This window comes from Stegostoma tigrinum, chromosome 3 (genome assembly GCF_030684315.1).
Source record: "Stegostoma tigrinum isolate sSteTig4 chromosome 3, sSteTig4.hap1, whole genome shotgun sequence".
Classification (NCBI taxonomy): Eukaryota; Metazoa; Chordata; class Chondrichthyes; order Orectolobiformes; family Stegostomatidae; genus Stegostoma; species Stegostoma tigrinum.
The window spans coordinates 114,073,596-114,089,769 of record NC_081356.1 but is presented as its reverse complement, the minus strand read 5'-3'; the positions used below and the strand labels follow the sequence as shown (position 1 = coordinate 114,089,769).

At 41.3% G+C, this 16,174-nt stretch overlaps 1 protein-coding gene across 1 annotated transcript in view; it reads right to left on the bottom strand.

Annotated features, from left to right (window-relative positions):
- enpp6 (ectonucleotide pyrophosphatase/phosphodiesterase 6) overlaps positions 1 to 10,865 on the bottom strand; it is a 50,728-nt gene extending 39,863 nt beyond the window's left edge. Inside the window, exon 1 of the mRNA XM_048527773.2 lies at positions 10,478 to 10,865. Coding sequence (XP_048383730.2) covers positions 10,478 to 10,718 — 241 coding nt within the window. The 5' untranslated portion in view covers positions 10,719 to 10,865. The remainder of the gene's footprint in view (positions 1 to 10,477) is intronic.
- Between the last annotated feature and the right edge of the window lie 5,309 nt (positions 10,866 to 16,174).

Below are 16,174 nucleotides of genomic sequence, written 5' to 3'. Positions count from 1 at the left end.
AACCAGAGTGTCAGAGGTTCTGTTCACTCTGAGAGCTGGACCAGTGTTAAGAACTCTCCATGTTTAAATATAGGATGACTTGGAGATGGGATGCCTTCCCCTGTCGGGTTGTTCCAGTTAGCAGTCCTCTAGTCCTCTGGCACCTCACCTGAGGTTAGAGAGGATTTGAAAATTACTGCCAGGACCCTAATATCTTCTCCCTTGTTTCTTGAAACGATCTGGAATACATTTCATCAGGGCCTATGGATTTATCCATTCTTAAGCTGCTAAACACTTTCTTACCTTCTCTCTCTCTAAGATTTTTCAGTTCTCCACCCTGATATATGTACATAATATATACCTGCACTGCTCTTTTCGCTTGTGAAGACTGGTGCAAAGTAATAATTAAGGACTGTGCCATGACTCCTGGGTCCACACACTGATTACCTTTATAGCCTCCAATGGGCCCTACACTTTCACCAAATGTTCTCTTGCTTTTCGTATATTTTTCAAAATCCATTTGGATTTTCTTTCATTCTACTCACCAACAATTTCTCAAATGTTCTCTTCACTTTGCTAAATTCCATTTTAAATTCCACCTCACCCCGCCAATAACTGCACAGAGGCTGGTATCCCATCACCAAGCCACCCTTTATTTACATGTGCACAGTGCAATGGCTGTGATTAGCCAACTCAGAGTCAAACACTGAAGTTAGGAGACTCTCTGAATCCCCTGCTTACACCAGTCAGTCAGGGCTCCCTGATTGGCCCAGGTCAACAACTCCAATCAAGGATCTCATAGTCAATAAGATCCGTCTGGTTCCAATTATCACATCCCTGCAACTTTTCTACTCTTACATGGACTCTGTCATATTGAGCCCTCAATGTCTGCCATAAGCTTCTTTATTCCTGAATCCCACTCTTTATGTCCCTTGACATACATGGTTTTGTAGTCTTTGACTTTACAGAAATATATTTGCCCTGTATCTTTGCTCTTACCTCCCTTCTGACAGTTTTGTTTGCAACTAGCTGCTTCCAGTCAAGTTGGGCCAAATCATAACATTAGCCTTCCCCCAGTTTAGAACTTTAATTTGTGGTCAATTCTTATCCTTTTAAGGAAATTTCCGAACTCTGAGTTATCGATTCTAAGTCCAAGAGCTCTTCCCTACTCGTGCCAGGCTTATTTCTGAAAATTGTTTTCCACAAACTAACTATAAAGGTTCTCCTCAAGACAATTTGTGAATCTTGCTGCCTCTTTACCTTTCACAGTAAAACTATCCCAGTTCATGCTCGAATAGCGAAAATCCCCTAGCGCTATCTTATCATTCTCATATTCCTCACACTTTATGTCGATCGCCTGCCTTTTCCCTGTTTCCCTCTATGTTGTTTCTATTTAATTCTTCATCCTATGCCCTCAGTTGAACATTCCTCTAATACATTTCCAAGTACTGTATTGCAGACCTAAACTACTATGCTGCATGAAAACAACTTCTTCTCACTTCAGAGATAGAAAGAACTGCCAATGCTGGAGTCTGAGATAACACGGTATAGAGCTGGAGGAGCACAGCAGGTCAGGCAGCATCAGAGGAGCAGAAAAGTTGACATTTCGAGTTGGGAAGGAAACGTCAACTTTCCTGCTCCTCTGATACTGCCTGGCCTGCTGTAGTCCTCCAGCTCCACACTGTGTTATCTCTCCTTCTCACTTTTTTTTTGCATAACATTTTAAAATTATGCAGTCTAGTGCTCAATCTGTTTCTGAGTTTCTCCCTATCCATTCTGACCAGATTCCTTGTGATTTTCAAAATGTCTATATCTCCTCTTAGTCTTCTCCTATCCAAAGAAAACAGTGCCAACTTCCCTAGTCTTTACTCTTAACTGAAATAGCTCATCCCTGGAATGTTTCTTGCCCCAGATGACCATCCATCCCAACCCAAAGTCTCCCCCCCACCCCCACAACCCAGGTAGATACAGTTGTTAAGAAGGCTTATGGTGTGTTAGCTTTCATTAATAAAGGGATTGAATTCAAGAGCCATGAAGTTATACTCCAGCTTTACAAAAGGCTGACTTGGCCACACCTGGAGTATTGTGTCCAGTTCTGGTCGCCTCATTACAGGAAAGCTGTAGAAGCATTGGAAAAGGTGCAGAGAAGATTTATCAGATGTTGCCTGAAATGGAGGGAAGGTCTTACGAGGAAAGGTTGAGAGAGCTAGGACTCATCTCTTTAGGACAACGAAGATGAGAGGTGACTTGATAGAGGTGTACAAAATGATCAGAGGTACAGATAGAGTGGACAGCCACAGATTTTTCCCAGAGTGGAGGTAGCTATTATGAGGGGGCATAGTTCTAAAGTGAGTGGAGGTAGATGTCAGGGAGACGTCAGAGGTAGGTTCTTTACTCAGAAAGAAATAGGGGAGTGGAATGCATTGCCGGAAGGGGTAGTGGAGTCGGCCTCGTGAGGGTCATTTAAGCTGCTATTAGCTATGTACTTGAATAATAGTATAAGGTAGGGATGGGCGTTAAATAGATCTTAGGTTTAGGGTAAACGTTCGGCACAACATCATGGGCTGAAAGGCCTGTACTGTGCTGTACAGTTCTATGTTCTATGCTCTATGTACCTCTTCTACACTTTCTCCAATGCATTCACATCCCTCCTATCTTGGGGCACCCAGAACTGTGTACACTGACTGAGAAAACTGTATATGCCACTCAGTTACCTTAGTTATATTTATGCTGATGGAAGTAGTGAAGTCAAAAAGTAATGAATTGTAAAGCGAAGAATCGGCATACATTGTGTTGCTTGTTTGGATGTTAAACAGGCACAACGTTTTCCAGTACAGCAGTGAGATGACCTACTTCTAAGCTGAGCATGCCTCTGAGAGTGGAATTTGGCTCCAGATCTCATTACACCCTTGTCTAAATAAAGAGCTGAATTCCTGAGTATGAGTGACTGCCCTTGATATCAAACCAGCATTTGACCGATTATAGCATCAAAGAGCCCTAAAAACACTGATGCCGATGGAAATTGGCCAGAAGCTCTAGACTGGCCAAAGTCAAACCTGCATTTGTTGTTCTTTTTATGAGGCCAATCATCCCTGTCCCAGAATATCAATGTGAGAATTCCTTAGGATAGTGACCTAAGCTTAACCAATGTCAGATGTTTTATCAGTGGGTTTCCCTCTGTAAGTTCAGAATTGAGAATGTTTGTTCGTGATTTCAGAGTGGTCAGCAGCATTCACAGTTCTTAGGTAACATACTGAGCTACAGCTGGATTTAAGCAATGCTTATCACACAAGAGTCATACAATAATTATCTCTCCTTTACATTCAACAGCATTATGGGCACTGAATTCCCCCAACATAAACATCCTGGTTGCCACCACTGATCAGAAACTTAAACCTTAAATAATTTGTGTCTACAAATGCACGTCAGAGGTTCAAATTCTTTTGGATAGCCACTAGCAAAAGCCTGAAGTATTGGGTACGCAGCACACTCCTGAACTGCTCACACATCCAGATACAGTATTTGTTGTCCATCCCTAATTGGCCTTGAAGTTGTGCTGAGTTGGAACAGTGATATTGTTTTAAATCAGGATAGTGTATGGCATGGAAATGAATTTGTAGATGGTGGTGTTCCATTGTATCTGCTGTGCTCCTAGGTGCTAGTCAATGCAGGTTTGGGAGGTAATGTCAAAGCATTCTTAGCAAGATGCTACGTGCATTTTGTAGATACTACACACTACTCCCCATGTGTGTCCGTGGTGAATGGATTGAAACTGATGGCAGTGGAACTGGTGTTGAGTATAGTCTGTTTTGCCCTGGAACATTTGGGCTTCTTGAATGTTGCTGGGGCTATATTCATTAAGTAAGTAAGGGAATATTGCACCACACTCCTGATTTTTGTCTTGCAGATGGTGGACAGGCTTTGGAGAGACAAAAGATACAGCAACAGTAATACTGTTAATTTTCATGAGAAAATGGTTAGATTCTCTCTTGCCAGTCAGCACTGAGAATTGTGTGGTATGAATGCAATTTGCCACTTCGCAGCCTAAGTTGGAGCATTATCCAGGACTTGCTGCATTTGGACATGGACTGCTTCAGTACCTGAGGAGTTGCAAATGGTGCTGTATACTGTACAATCATTGGCAAATATCCCCACTCTAACCTTATGATGGAGGGATGGTCTTTGATGAAGCAGCTGAAGATGGTTAAGCCTAGGACACTACAATGAGGATCTCCTGCAGAGAAGTCCTAGAGATGAGACGACTGACCTCCAGTAACGTCTATATTTGTACTAGTTAAGGGACAAATGTTCCACCTCCCAAATATGCTGAATGGAAGACTCTGGCGCCTGATTAACACTTCCCATATCTTTGTAGTCTTCTCTCTCAAAAGGCTACATTGACAAGAGGATCAATGCAAAACCAGCTGAAGTACAAACTTCAAGAGCAGGTATTTGACAAAACAGACCTCTGCATCACTATCAAAGCCCTAGAATACAGAGCAGCTGTCATCACCATGCTCCTGAAATCTGTGAGACTTAAACTATGTATCACATCACATACAGCACTGAGTAAATTATATTAGCAATGGCTTGGCTTCTTCTTTTGGACTTAATGGAAAGACTGGTAAACAAACAATGATGTACTTCTGCAGGCCAGTTCTACAATCACTTAGGTAACACCTTTACAACACCAAATTAAATGACATACACTATATCCAGATGGCTGATAACCAGCTCTCACAACAGTACCTGCTCTCTCAACTCTCAAAAGACCAACTCCAGAAAGCAAAACAACAAAAATACCTTCTAATGCTGCCCTTGAAGCATGGTAACATTGACCTAAGTGACCAACAGGAGCTGGCTACCAATTCCTCTGAATGATTACAAATTGTCCATTAAGCAGCATTGTACTTTAGGTCCCAAAGAATGTTGAAGCAGAGCAGTGGCAAAGGAATCTGTATTTCAAATCAAACTGTCTCATGGTCATCCTGTAATTGTGCTCAGAGATCTCAAAGCACATCCTTAATCTGTTTATTCACATGAAGACATATTGCGATCACAAGTACACATCATCTGCAAATGAAAGGAAACCCAGTGACAGCTCCAACTCGTAGAGAGCCTTCTCCCTGATTCCCATAAACTTCACTGTTCCACAGGCTCCTTGATGCTGCACTTGGTTAAATACTGCATGATGTTCAGGGCAATCACTCTCATCTCACCTCATAGATTCAGCTGTTTTATCTAATCTCTCATTGATTAAAAATCTGTCTATTTCAGCCTTGAATATTCCTAATGGCCCAATTTCAGCATGCCTCTGCAATAAATAATCCCACAAATTTGAGAGAGGAAATTCTTCCTCATGTCTGTCTTGAATGGGTGACCCATTATTCTGAGTTTATGCCTTCTGTTCCTAGACTCTCTCCCAAGCTGAAACAGCTTCTATGCATCCACCCTGTCAAGTCCCCTAAGAATCACACTTCAATAAGAGACAGTAGGAACTGCAGATGCTGGAGAATCTGAGACTACAAGGTGTAGAGCTAGATGAACACAGCAGGCCAAGCAGCATCAGAGGAGCTGGAAAGCCGATGTTTTGGACCTAGACCTTTCTTTAGAAAAGGGTCTAGGCCCGAAACGTCAGCTTTCCTGACCCTCTGATGCTAGTTGGCCTGCTGAGTTCATCCAGCTCTACATCTTATTATCTCAGTATTTCACTAAGATCACTTCTCATTCTTCTAAATTCCAATGAGCACAAGCCCAAACCTTTTGGCCTCTCTGCAAAAGAAAATCCCTGCGTATTTGGAAACAACCTAGCGAACCTTCTCTCAACTGCCTCTAATACCAGTATATCCTTTCTGGGATAAGGGGACCAAAGCTGTTCACAGTGTTCCAGATGTTGTCTAAATAGTGCCTTGCAAATGTTTAGCAAGATTTCCCTATTTTTGTACACTATTTCCTTTGAAGTAAAGGCCAACCGCTTATTTGTTTTCCTTATTACTTGCTGAACTTTGATGATTGCTTTTTGTGGCTTTCTGCAGTCTTTCCCCACTTAAATACTATACAGCTTCTCCATTCTTCCTGCCAAAGTACATAACCTCGTAACTTCACACATTGTTTGTAAGTTTTCTGTTTTCAAAAGGGCTGTTCTTATTTTGATAATTCTGTAGTGCTAGCTCTGAAAGCGGGGTTTTTTTTAGGTGGATTGGGAGGCTGTGTTCTGAGCTTTCGGCCCACCAACGTTTCTGACAGTGCCAACCCACAATAAATAGGCTTAGCGACAGGAGATCGGACTCCAATCTTAGCGAATTTTTTTCAGGTGTAGGTAGATCTGTTTCATAGTGGGTGTGGCATCTTCCTAGGTCTGAGCAGACATTGGGTTAGTATCTCTTTACACAATGATGAAATATGTGAACTTAAGGCTTCCCAGTCTGGTAAATAATTGTAAACAATATTTTCTGAAATCACAATAGGATTTTTGCTGATTAACTTCTCCCATTTCCCTAACAGAATTGAGGTCTACACCTCACCTTCACTTATAGGATAGAATTCCTGATTCAGCATAATGTACAATGTTTCCAACATCTACTTTTCCTTCTGTTGAAGAGATACCTGTAATTTTCCCTTGATTATTAGTTTGGTTCTTCCAGAACTATAAAGTAACTGGATTTCCATTGGCTGCAGGAAATGCAATGATAACCATGGTTCATTGTTTCATAAAACCATTACACTCAATCCAGTTTTCATTTTAAAATTGGTAATAGATCTGATGTACATTATACTCCTGCATTCCAGAAAACATGATTGGCATAACTGGACTTTCACCTTCATTAATATCCCTATGTACAAAGATTGTTCTTTGGGGCCCACAAGAGTACAATGGCTTATTCCTCTGAAATTATCTTTTTTTTAAAGTAAGCATTCTACACTATTTGCACAGCAGTTACTGCACCTGTCGATTTTATCAGTCCCACAGGACTGGTAGACATGGTTATATGGTATTTTGCATATTCCCTCCCACTGAACATTGACTCGTCTTGTTTACATTCATGTGCTTATAGATCTGATGGTCACAGGAGCATTCCCAAGCCAACGTACATCTTCAGCTCTCAGAAATGCTCTGATCTGTTCATAAGCATTTGTTTGTCTCACCAGCTGTATTGTTTTCTCCAACGTGAGATCTTCATTAAACTGCAGTAAGTCTGATACAGATTCTTCAGCAATATCTATTACAATGTGGACTTGTGTTAATTCTACTTTTAGGTCTCCATTCTCTCATCCTGCCACAGTCTTTGGAAGTCATTATTAAACACATCTGAAGTTCCACAAGAGAATCATCCTGGACTTGATATGTTAAATTTGTTTTTCTGTTCACACCTCCTGCCAGACCTGCTGAGTTTCTCCAGCAGTTTCTGCTTTTATTATTTATAAACCTTTCACCTGGTTTCTGGGCCCTTTCGTATTGAAATTGACCCTTTACAGAATCATATTGGTGCTCAGATTGAAGTAGTTTTCACGTTTTTTAAGACTACTTCAATTTCTTGCTGTCTTATCATTAAGCTGTCTTGCAACAATATTATCTGCTACTGTTCCTTTGAAGTAATGAGTTGACCTGTTAAACTTCAGAGCTTATTGCCTTATTTTGAAGCAGTTCAAGAACCCAAACCTTTCACAACATCCACAAGCATTCACTCCCTCCAGCACCAACGTTCAGTAGCAGTAGTGTGTACCATCTACAAGATACACTGTAGATATTCATCAAAGATCCTCAGATCTTTGCAAAGCACCTTTCAAACCTATAAGCATGGCCATCCAGAAAGCCAAGAGCAGCAGATACATGGGAACACCACCATCTTCAGGTTCCTCTCCAAGACACTCACCATCCTGACTTGGAAATATATCATCATTGCCTCATTGTTGCTGGGTCAAAATCCTGGAATTCTCTCCCTAAGGGTATTGTGGACTAACCTACAGCAGGTGGGCTGCAGAGGTTCAAGAAGCCAGCTCACCATCGCGATGGGAAGGGTAATAAATGCTGACTAGCCAATGATGCCCACATCCCTTCAAATGATTTTAAAAATGGGAATATGGGATTCAAGAGCATTTCCAATGTTTCAGGTGGTTTATCTGAAGTTTTAATTCTATCTTCCACTATTTTAAACCTTCCTGCAAAACCCAGCCTCTCACTGACTCCCATGTCAGTGACCATCTGTCCCCATGGAATCCCTCAGTTATAACTGGTCTCTGAAGACCCTGGATGGATAAGGCAGACAGCTCTACTCCACTCTTCTCCCCCTCCTTCATCCTTATGCAGCTTATCCCACTTTGTGTTGTCTCCACACATTCTCCCAATATTGTTCCAGGCCAATGTAAACGGGAATACATGCCTGGAGAGGCATCTGAGCAGAACTCTTGAAGACATTCACTGTGTCCCACACTATTCCTTGTGAACACAAAGGTCGGAGGTGTCGTTGACAGTGTAGAGGGCTGTTGTAGGCTGCAGCGGGACATTGACAGGATGCAGAGATGGGCTGAGAGGTGGCAGATGGAGTTCAACCTGGATAAATGCGAGGTGATGCATTTTGGAAGGTCGAATTTGAAAGCTCAGTACAGGATTAACGATAGGATTCTTGGCAGCGTGGAGGAACAGAGGGATCTTGGTGTGCAGATACATAGATCCCTTAAAATGGCCACCCAAGTGGACAGGGTTGTTAAGAAAGCATATGGTGTTTTGGCTTTCATTAACAGGGGGATTGAGTTTAAGAGTCGTGAGATCTTGTTGCAGCTCTATAAAACTTTGGTTAGACCGCACTTGGAATACTGCGTCCAGTTCTGGGCGCCCTATTATAGGAAAGATGTGGATGCTTTGGAGAGGGTTCAGAGGAGGTTTACCAGGATGCTGCCTGGACTGGAGGGCTTATCTTATGAAGAGAGGTTGACTGAGCTCGGTCTCTTTTCATTGGAGAAAAGGAGGAGGAGAGGGGACCTAATTGAGGTATACAAGATAATGAGAGGCATAGATAGAGTTGATAGCCAGAGACTATTTCCCAGGGCAGAAATGGCTAGCACGAGGGGTCATAGTTTTAAGCTGGTTGGTGGAAAGTATAGAGGGGATGTCAGAGGCAGGTTCTTTACGCAGAGAGTTGTGAGAGCATGGAATGCGTTGCCAGCAGCAGTTGTGGAAGCAAGGTCATTGGGGTCATTTAAGAGACTGCTGGACATGCATATGGTCACAGAAATTTGAGGGTGCATCCATGAGGATCAATGGTCGGCACAACATTGTGGGCTGAAGGGCCTGTTCTGTGCTGTACTGTTCTATGTTCTATGTTCTATGTAACACAACAACACTGGCATGGTGGTACAAACTACCCACTACAAACTTAATCACAGTCACAAAACATCAATCAGCAAGTCACATGAGAACGGTTAATAAATAGCAGTGGTTTTGGACATTTGGTCCCTGCTACTGAGTACATGTTGGCAGTCCAACACCAGAAGTGTGATACAGAGGCCAATTCAAACATGAAATGGCACTTTTGCCACCACAAAGATGGGGCCTCCAGGGCCAAACCAGGATGTCAGTGAAGTGCTTTAGGATGGTTATCTTAATGAAAAATAAATGGACTCAATGTACGTAAATATAATCTTGTATGTGTAAGAGATGACTTTGGTGTATTCGGGAAAAGTCAAACTCAATGTTTGCTTGCTTACATGACATGATAGTGCACAGAACTGAAGTGCATTTGTGACCATGTATATATACAGAGTTTTTTATGAATAAAGTATATTTTTGAAATATATTTTTAAAAATGAAAAAGAAATGGACTGAGATGACTTTAAAAGGACTTGTAGGTCCTTCCAATATCCCAGCAGCTGCCTCCTTTTTTGGCGACGGTTCCTTTCTCGGGATTTTGTTTTGAATTGGGTCTGTAAAGTCGCCTGCTCTAAAGAGAGACTCGACCGCTCTGCAACGAAGTTCTTACAAACCAGCCTGAGGTTTCTCTGTGAACGGGGTGTGGTCGCGCTGCAAACGGGCCACTGATTCCATCATGGGCTGGGGAACCAACAAGAGCAAAGCTCCATTGCACAGTGTCCCATTGTAAGGGGGAACTAGCGTCAACTAATAAGCAGCGTTGAATGCTCACATGAGCAGCCCTCACTGAATCACCCATCACAAGAGCACAGAACGAAGAACACACTTTTATTTGATTCATAAAAACTAATGACTACATTGTTCCATTATTAGCAACTTTAGCAACAATGTTGCAAGAGTTCGAAAATTATTTTGATATTTGGGTTTCTAAATGCAGTCGCTTACTTTAGGGAGGTTATAATTGTGTTTGTAAAAGTTTGAAATGCTACTACAACACGTTAAATAATGATCGGTCCCGACCCAAAGTTTGTTTAATGTTTTATGAATGCAATATTTTACTGGTTTGAAAGACCCTTGTGATTTCCACTGTTCAGAAATCCGTTTTCTTTCCCTCCTTCCGATTTGACTTACCGGTCATCAGGGAGTAATAATTGGGAAATGAAAGGCTGGGGAACTCCGGTGTCAGGTAATCCGCTTTGACGCCCAATTGCACGATCTCCCTCAGACCCGGCAAGTTCTGCAGTTCCTCTTCGTTGATGTAATCATAGCGGAAACCATCTATGAGGAAAACCAGCAGTTTTCGGTTCGCAAGGCATGGGATCGAGAGAAAGGCAATCAATGTGGCGGTATAGAGAGTTGTGTGCCTGGCCATTGTGAATCCCTGGCGGTGAGTGCTGGGGCAGTGCGAGCTCTGAGCGGATAGATACAGGCTCTTGGTGTGAAAGCTGAAATTTTTGCAAAGGAGCGGCCAGGTCAAAGTACGAGATCAAAAGGGCTTCGTAGATAAAGCCACACAATTTCTCACCAGTAGTTTGTTGAATCCATCTGTCTCGACATCAACTTTAACATAGAAGAGCTGTTAACTCTAATTTTGGACTGCCTCGTGTATATTTTGACAAGTCCAATGTTTTTATTGCTCTTTTTTCACTCTTCTCATGACTTGTGCCCGGAAGCCAGCTGGCGGCAGACACACCGGGACTAATCTTCACAAAATTTTATATGGGCACACAGGGGTAACAGAGTAGATGCATAGATGCCGTTTTCCCTTGTGGGAGAGTCTAGGAGCAGAGGGCATAAGCACAGAGCAATGGAGTCACCCATTCAAGACAGACGTAGGAGGAATCCAAGATAATAAAATGTGAGGCTGGACGAACACAGCAGGCCAAGCAGCAGAGATGAAGGGTCCAGGCCCGAAACGTCAGCTTTTGTGCTCCTGAGATGCTGCTTGGCCTGCTGTGTTCATCCAGCCTCACATTTTATTATCTTGGAATTCTCCAGCATCTGCAGTTCCCATTATCTCAGACGTAGGAGGAATGTCTTGTCTCAAATTTGTGGCATTATTTATTGCAGAGGAAATGATGTAGCTGGGACACTATTCTTGGCTGATCGAGAGTTTTAATCAATGTGAGGATCGAGGAATATAGGGGAAAGCAGTAAATTGGAGTTAAGGATTATTAGGTCAGCCATGATTTCATTGAATGGCAGAGTAGATTGATGAGCCAAATGGCTTACTTCTGCTCCTACACCTTATGGTCTCATAAAACTATGTCCTCTCATAGTAGCTACCTCCACCCTAGGAAAAAGTCTCTGGTTGCCCACTCTATCTATACCTCTGATCATTTTGTACACTTCTATCAAGTCACCTCTCATCCTTTGTCATTCAAAAGAGAAAAGCCCTAGGTCTCTCAGCCTTTTCTCGTAAGACCTTCCCTCCATTCCAGGCAATATCCTGGTAAACCTTCTCTGCACCTTGTCCAATGCTTCCACATCTTTCCTGTAATGAGATGACCGGAACTGGACACAATACTCCAGGTGTGGCCGAATCATGGTTGTGTATAGCTGGAGCATAACTTCATGGCACTTGAACTCAATCCTTCTATTAATGAAAGCTAACACATCATACGCCTTCTTAACCACTCTATCCATCTGGGTGGCAGCTTTCAGGGAACTGTGGACATGAACCCCAAGATCCCTCTGCTCCACCACACTGCCAAGAATCTTTCCGTTAACCCTGTATTCTGCTTTCAAGTTTGTCCTTCCAAAATGAACCACCTCACACTTTTCAGAGTTAAACTCCATCTGCCACTTCTCAGCCCACCTAGACATTGTATCAATGCCCCTTTCTAACGTGGAACAGCTGTCCGCACTGTCCACAACTCGACCCACCTCCGTATAGTCTGCGAACTTATGTATCCATCCTTCCACCCCTACATCCAAATCATTTACAAAAATCACAAATAGAAGAGGACCCAGAACAGACCCATGTGGTTCACCACTTGTAGCTAAGTTTTCCAGCAATTTCAATTTTTGTTTCAGATCTTCTGCATCCGCAGCTCTTTGTTTTACAATTAAAATGTTCTGCCTCTGTCCTGTCATCACAAGATAGACCATAAGATGTAGCAGCAGAATTAGGCCATTCAGCCCATAAGGTCTGCTCTGCCATTCGATCAGTCTGCTATGTTTCTCAAGCCAATTATCCTGCCTTCTCCCTGTAATTCTTGATGCTTTTACTTATCAAGAGCCTACCTGTCTCTATCTTAAATAGTGCCCAAGATGGTGGCAGCAGTGACAGGAGTGTTTAGCTCCTGAGCACAGGGTTGGCTGCCTATGGGCTCATGTGGCAGGTCCGGCTGCATCCACATGTCTTCATCATAGTTTTTGCAGCTCAGTAGCTTGGTCACTTTGTTTTTGGTTTTGGTTGCCCTGGGGCCTCTTCCCGATGTCCTTCTGGGGGAGGCCAGGACCCCATGTATCTCCATCCTCACTCTAGTGGGGGAAGGATGTTTAGCTTACTTGGGTAACAGGGGTCGATAGGTGGCAGCTGGGTACAGCAGAGGAGAGTTTAAGGGGAGCCTGACAGCCAGCATAAAAGCAAAGGCAAAACTCCTGTATAAACATATAAATAGTGAAATGATGGTAAAAGGAAGAGTGGGGCCAAACTGTCTCTTTGTCTTTCCTACCTGGCTTTGCAGTTTCCCTCTGAATATATTGAATTGGATTCTCAATGATATTATCCACCTGACATCTATCATATGTAGCCATTTTCTATTTTATCTTACCCACTATCTCTTTCATCATTCAAGTACTTAAAAAGAGATTCATGCTTGAGCATATTGATGATGTCACAAAGGAATACTTTGTATCTGTCTTTACCAAGGAAGAAGACACTGCCAAAATTGTGACGAAAAGAAGATAATTGATACTAAAAGCACTTAAAAATTGATAAAGAAGTGGAATTGGAAAACCCAACTTTATTAAAATCTGATCATTCGTCAGGACTGAATCTGATGCATCCTGAGCGAAATAAGGCTGAAAGTGGTGCAATGAATGAATCAGTGATTTCATTGTCACATGTATTTGGGAAAATACAGTTAAAAGTGTATTGTCATGACAATCTAGCAGCATTTTATATTACAAAATGCATAGAAAGAAATTATTTAAATAGAGGTTCATCTTCTGTTCAACTGGCAGAGAAATATAAAGGTAGGTAAACAAGAAATAATGTCCAACTTTACAGTCCTTCTATCACTCATGGCTTTGGGTTTTCTTCAGGCCTCAAGCATTTCCGTTAAGGAGGCAATGGCCATAATTTTACAACCTTCCCAAATACAGGGTGGAGCCAAAGGATTAGGGATTTGCAAATTTTCTACTTTGCTCAGAAAACAGTGTAAGGACAAGGCCACCAGCTGCCAGTTTAACCACAATTCTGAGCAAGCTTTTTGAAACAATAATGCGGAACAGCACTGAGAGTTGCTTGGACAAATACAGGTTAATTAGGGAACACCAGCATGGATTTATTAAGAGCAAATGTGTGCATGATTACCAGAGCCACATGAAAATTGGCATTGGGCAAATAAGATTAGGCAAACGAATGAATGGCTTAAAGACTGGTTTTTGAGATATGGGCTCTTATTTATGTGACATTGAAACTGTCGCAAATGAGAGTTGTACCATCTAGAATGTCTAAACATAAATGGTGGTGCCATCAATGTCCTAGAGGGCCACATCGCTGGAGAAGTTGAGTAGGTTTTAAAGAAAGTACTAGGGGCAAGGGATCAAATTTCAAGAAACGTGATAAATCAAACAGTAGAGAGAAGGCAAGAGAATAGGATACTTATTTGGAAGGTGATAGGAAGTTGGTGACAAAATGTAGAGTACTTCAACAGATGAGGTTGGAGCTTAAAAATAATTTAAAAGACAAAACAAAGGATAACAAAACTGTATTTGAATGCACATAGCATTTGAACAGAACTGATAACACCAACATAAATAAGTATGATCTGGTAACCATCACAGAGACATGGCTGCAAAATGACATAGATTGGGACCGATATATTGAAGGGTTCGGGACATTTAGGAAGGATGGGAAAAGGTGGAGGAGTGGCTTCAGTCATTATTGCTGCCATTTGCAAATAGAGAGGGAGAGAGAGTTCAGGAAATCAGGATCTACAAGCAGCTCAGATAGAGATGAGAAGCAATATCGTAAAGAAGTCACTTCTGGGAGTGGTGTACAGGCCCCTACCTGTAACCATGTAGTAGGATGGAGAATAAAGGCAGAAATAATCAGAGTTTATGAGGAAGATACAATGAAGATCATGGAGGATTTCAATCTGCATATATGTAGACTGGAAAAATTAGATGAGCAAAGGTAAACTAGATAAGAAGTTCATAGAAAATTATCAAGATGTTTTCCTAGAATAGCATATTCTGGACCTAACAAGAGCGTGGCTGTAAAATACTTAGTTATCTGCAACAAGACTGGGTTAACTAATGACCTCAATGTGAAGGTGACCCAGGGTAGCGGCCATCATAATATGATTGAATTTTACCTTCAGTTTGAGGAGGAGAAAAGCTGTTCTAAGACAAGCTCAAATAAGGGCAATTGCTGGGTCATGAAAGCAAAGCTAGCTAAAGTGAACTGGCAAATTTGTTTAAAACGTAAGTCAATATTAAGTGGTAGACATTTAACAGGATTTTACAGAACATACAGAATAAAATATTCCAATAAGAAAGAAAAAGTCCAAGGGATGACTTAACTTTAAAAGTTAAAGATCATGTCAAACTTAAGGAGAAAGCATATAATTGTGCAAAATAGAAGGCAGGGTGAAAGATTGAACAAAATATAAAAATCGCAAAGAATGATTAAAAGATTAGCATGGAGGGAAAACTACATTGCAAGAAAAGGTTAACATTAAAATGTTTAAAATCTAATAGAGTTTCTTGAGATATATAAGAAAAAAATGTTAACAAAGACAACGTTTGACTTGTAGAAAGTCTTGTAGAGAATTTATGATGGAAAATAAAGAAATCACAGATAAATTGAACTAGTATTTTGTGTCAAAATAGAAGTATAGCTATAAATCAAGAATTGGAAGAGAAGGAGGCACTCAAGAAAGTTAGTCACTAGGGTGTCATACCGTTGAGATCCCTGCTGATGTTATTACTGGACTCATCAGATCCCGGACTGAAACCTGGCTTGTTAGATCATATTTTGGTTCAGTTTGGTATTAATAAGATGATCTCACAGTGAAAGTACACAAGATGCAGATTTTTTAACAACAAAATTGTAATTTATTGGCCAAACTAAGTGAAATTAAAACAGAATAAACCAAACTACTTTATTTTTAAAAACTCTGAATTTTAAACACAGTAAAAGTATAATCCCATTAATGACATAATACCTCTTTATAAATTCTAAAAACAAACAAGATCCCTCGCAAGTACCCAAAATAACCCTTTATACAATACACATACCTGAGGAAAAAGCTCCTTTCCCAATAGCTGAATAGGTTTAAGATAACTGTGACTTTATCTTGCAGACTGGAAACACTGATAGTTTCTTCCTGGAGCTATTATATACCTGAGTTTAAATGCATTCAGTGTCAGTAATCACTTCAGGGTTTTATCACAACAGTTCTGCTTTTGGACTATTACTAATTCCTTAGCCTAGTTTTCTAGTTGTCTAGTTTTACTGTAGTCTCCCTTTCTCAGGACCACTGTTCTACATAACCATTTCCATCCAAGGACTTCATAGAACTGTCGCAAAAGCAAAGTAAAATTGAAAAAGAAATCTCTCCCTATAACCGTTGGGCATTTCTCCTAAACTTA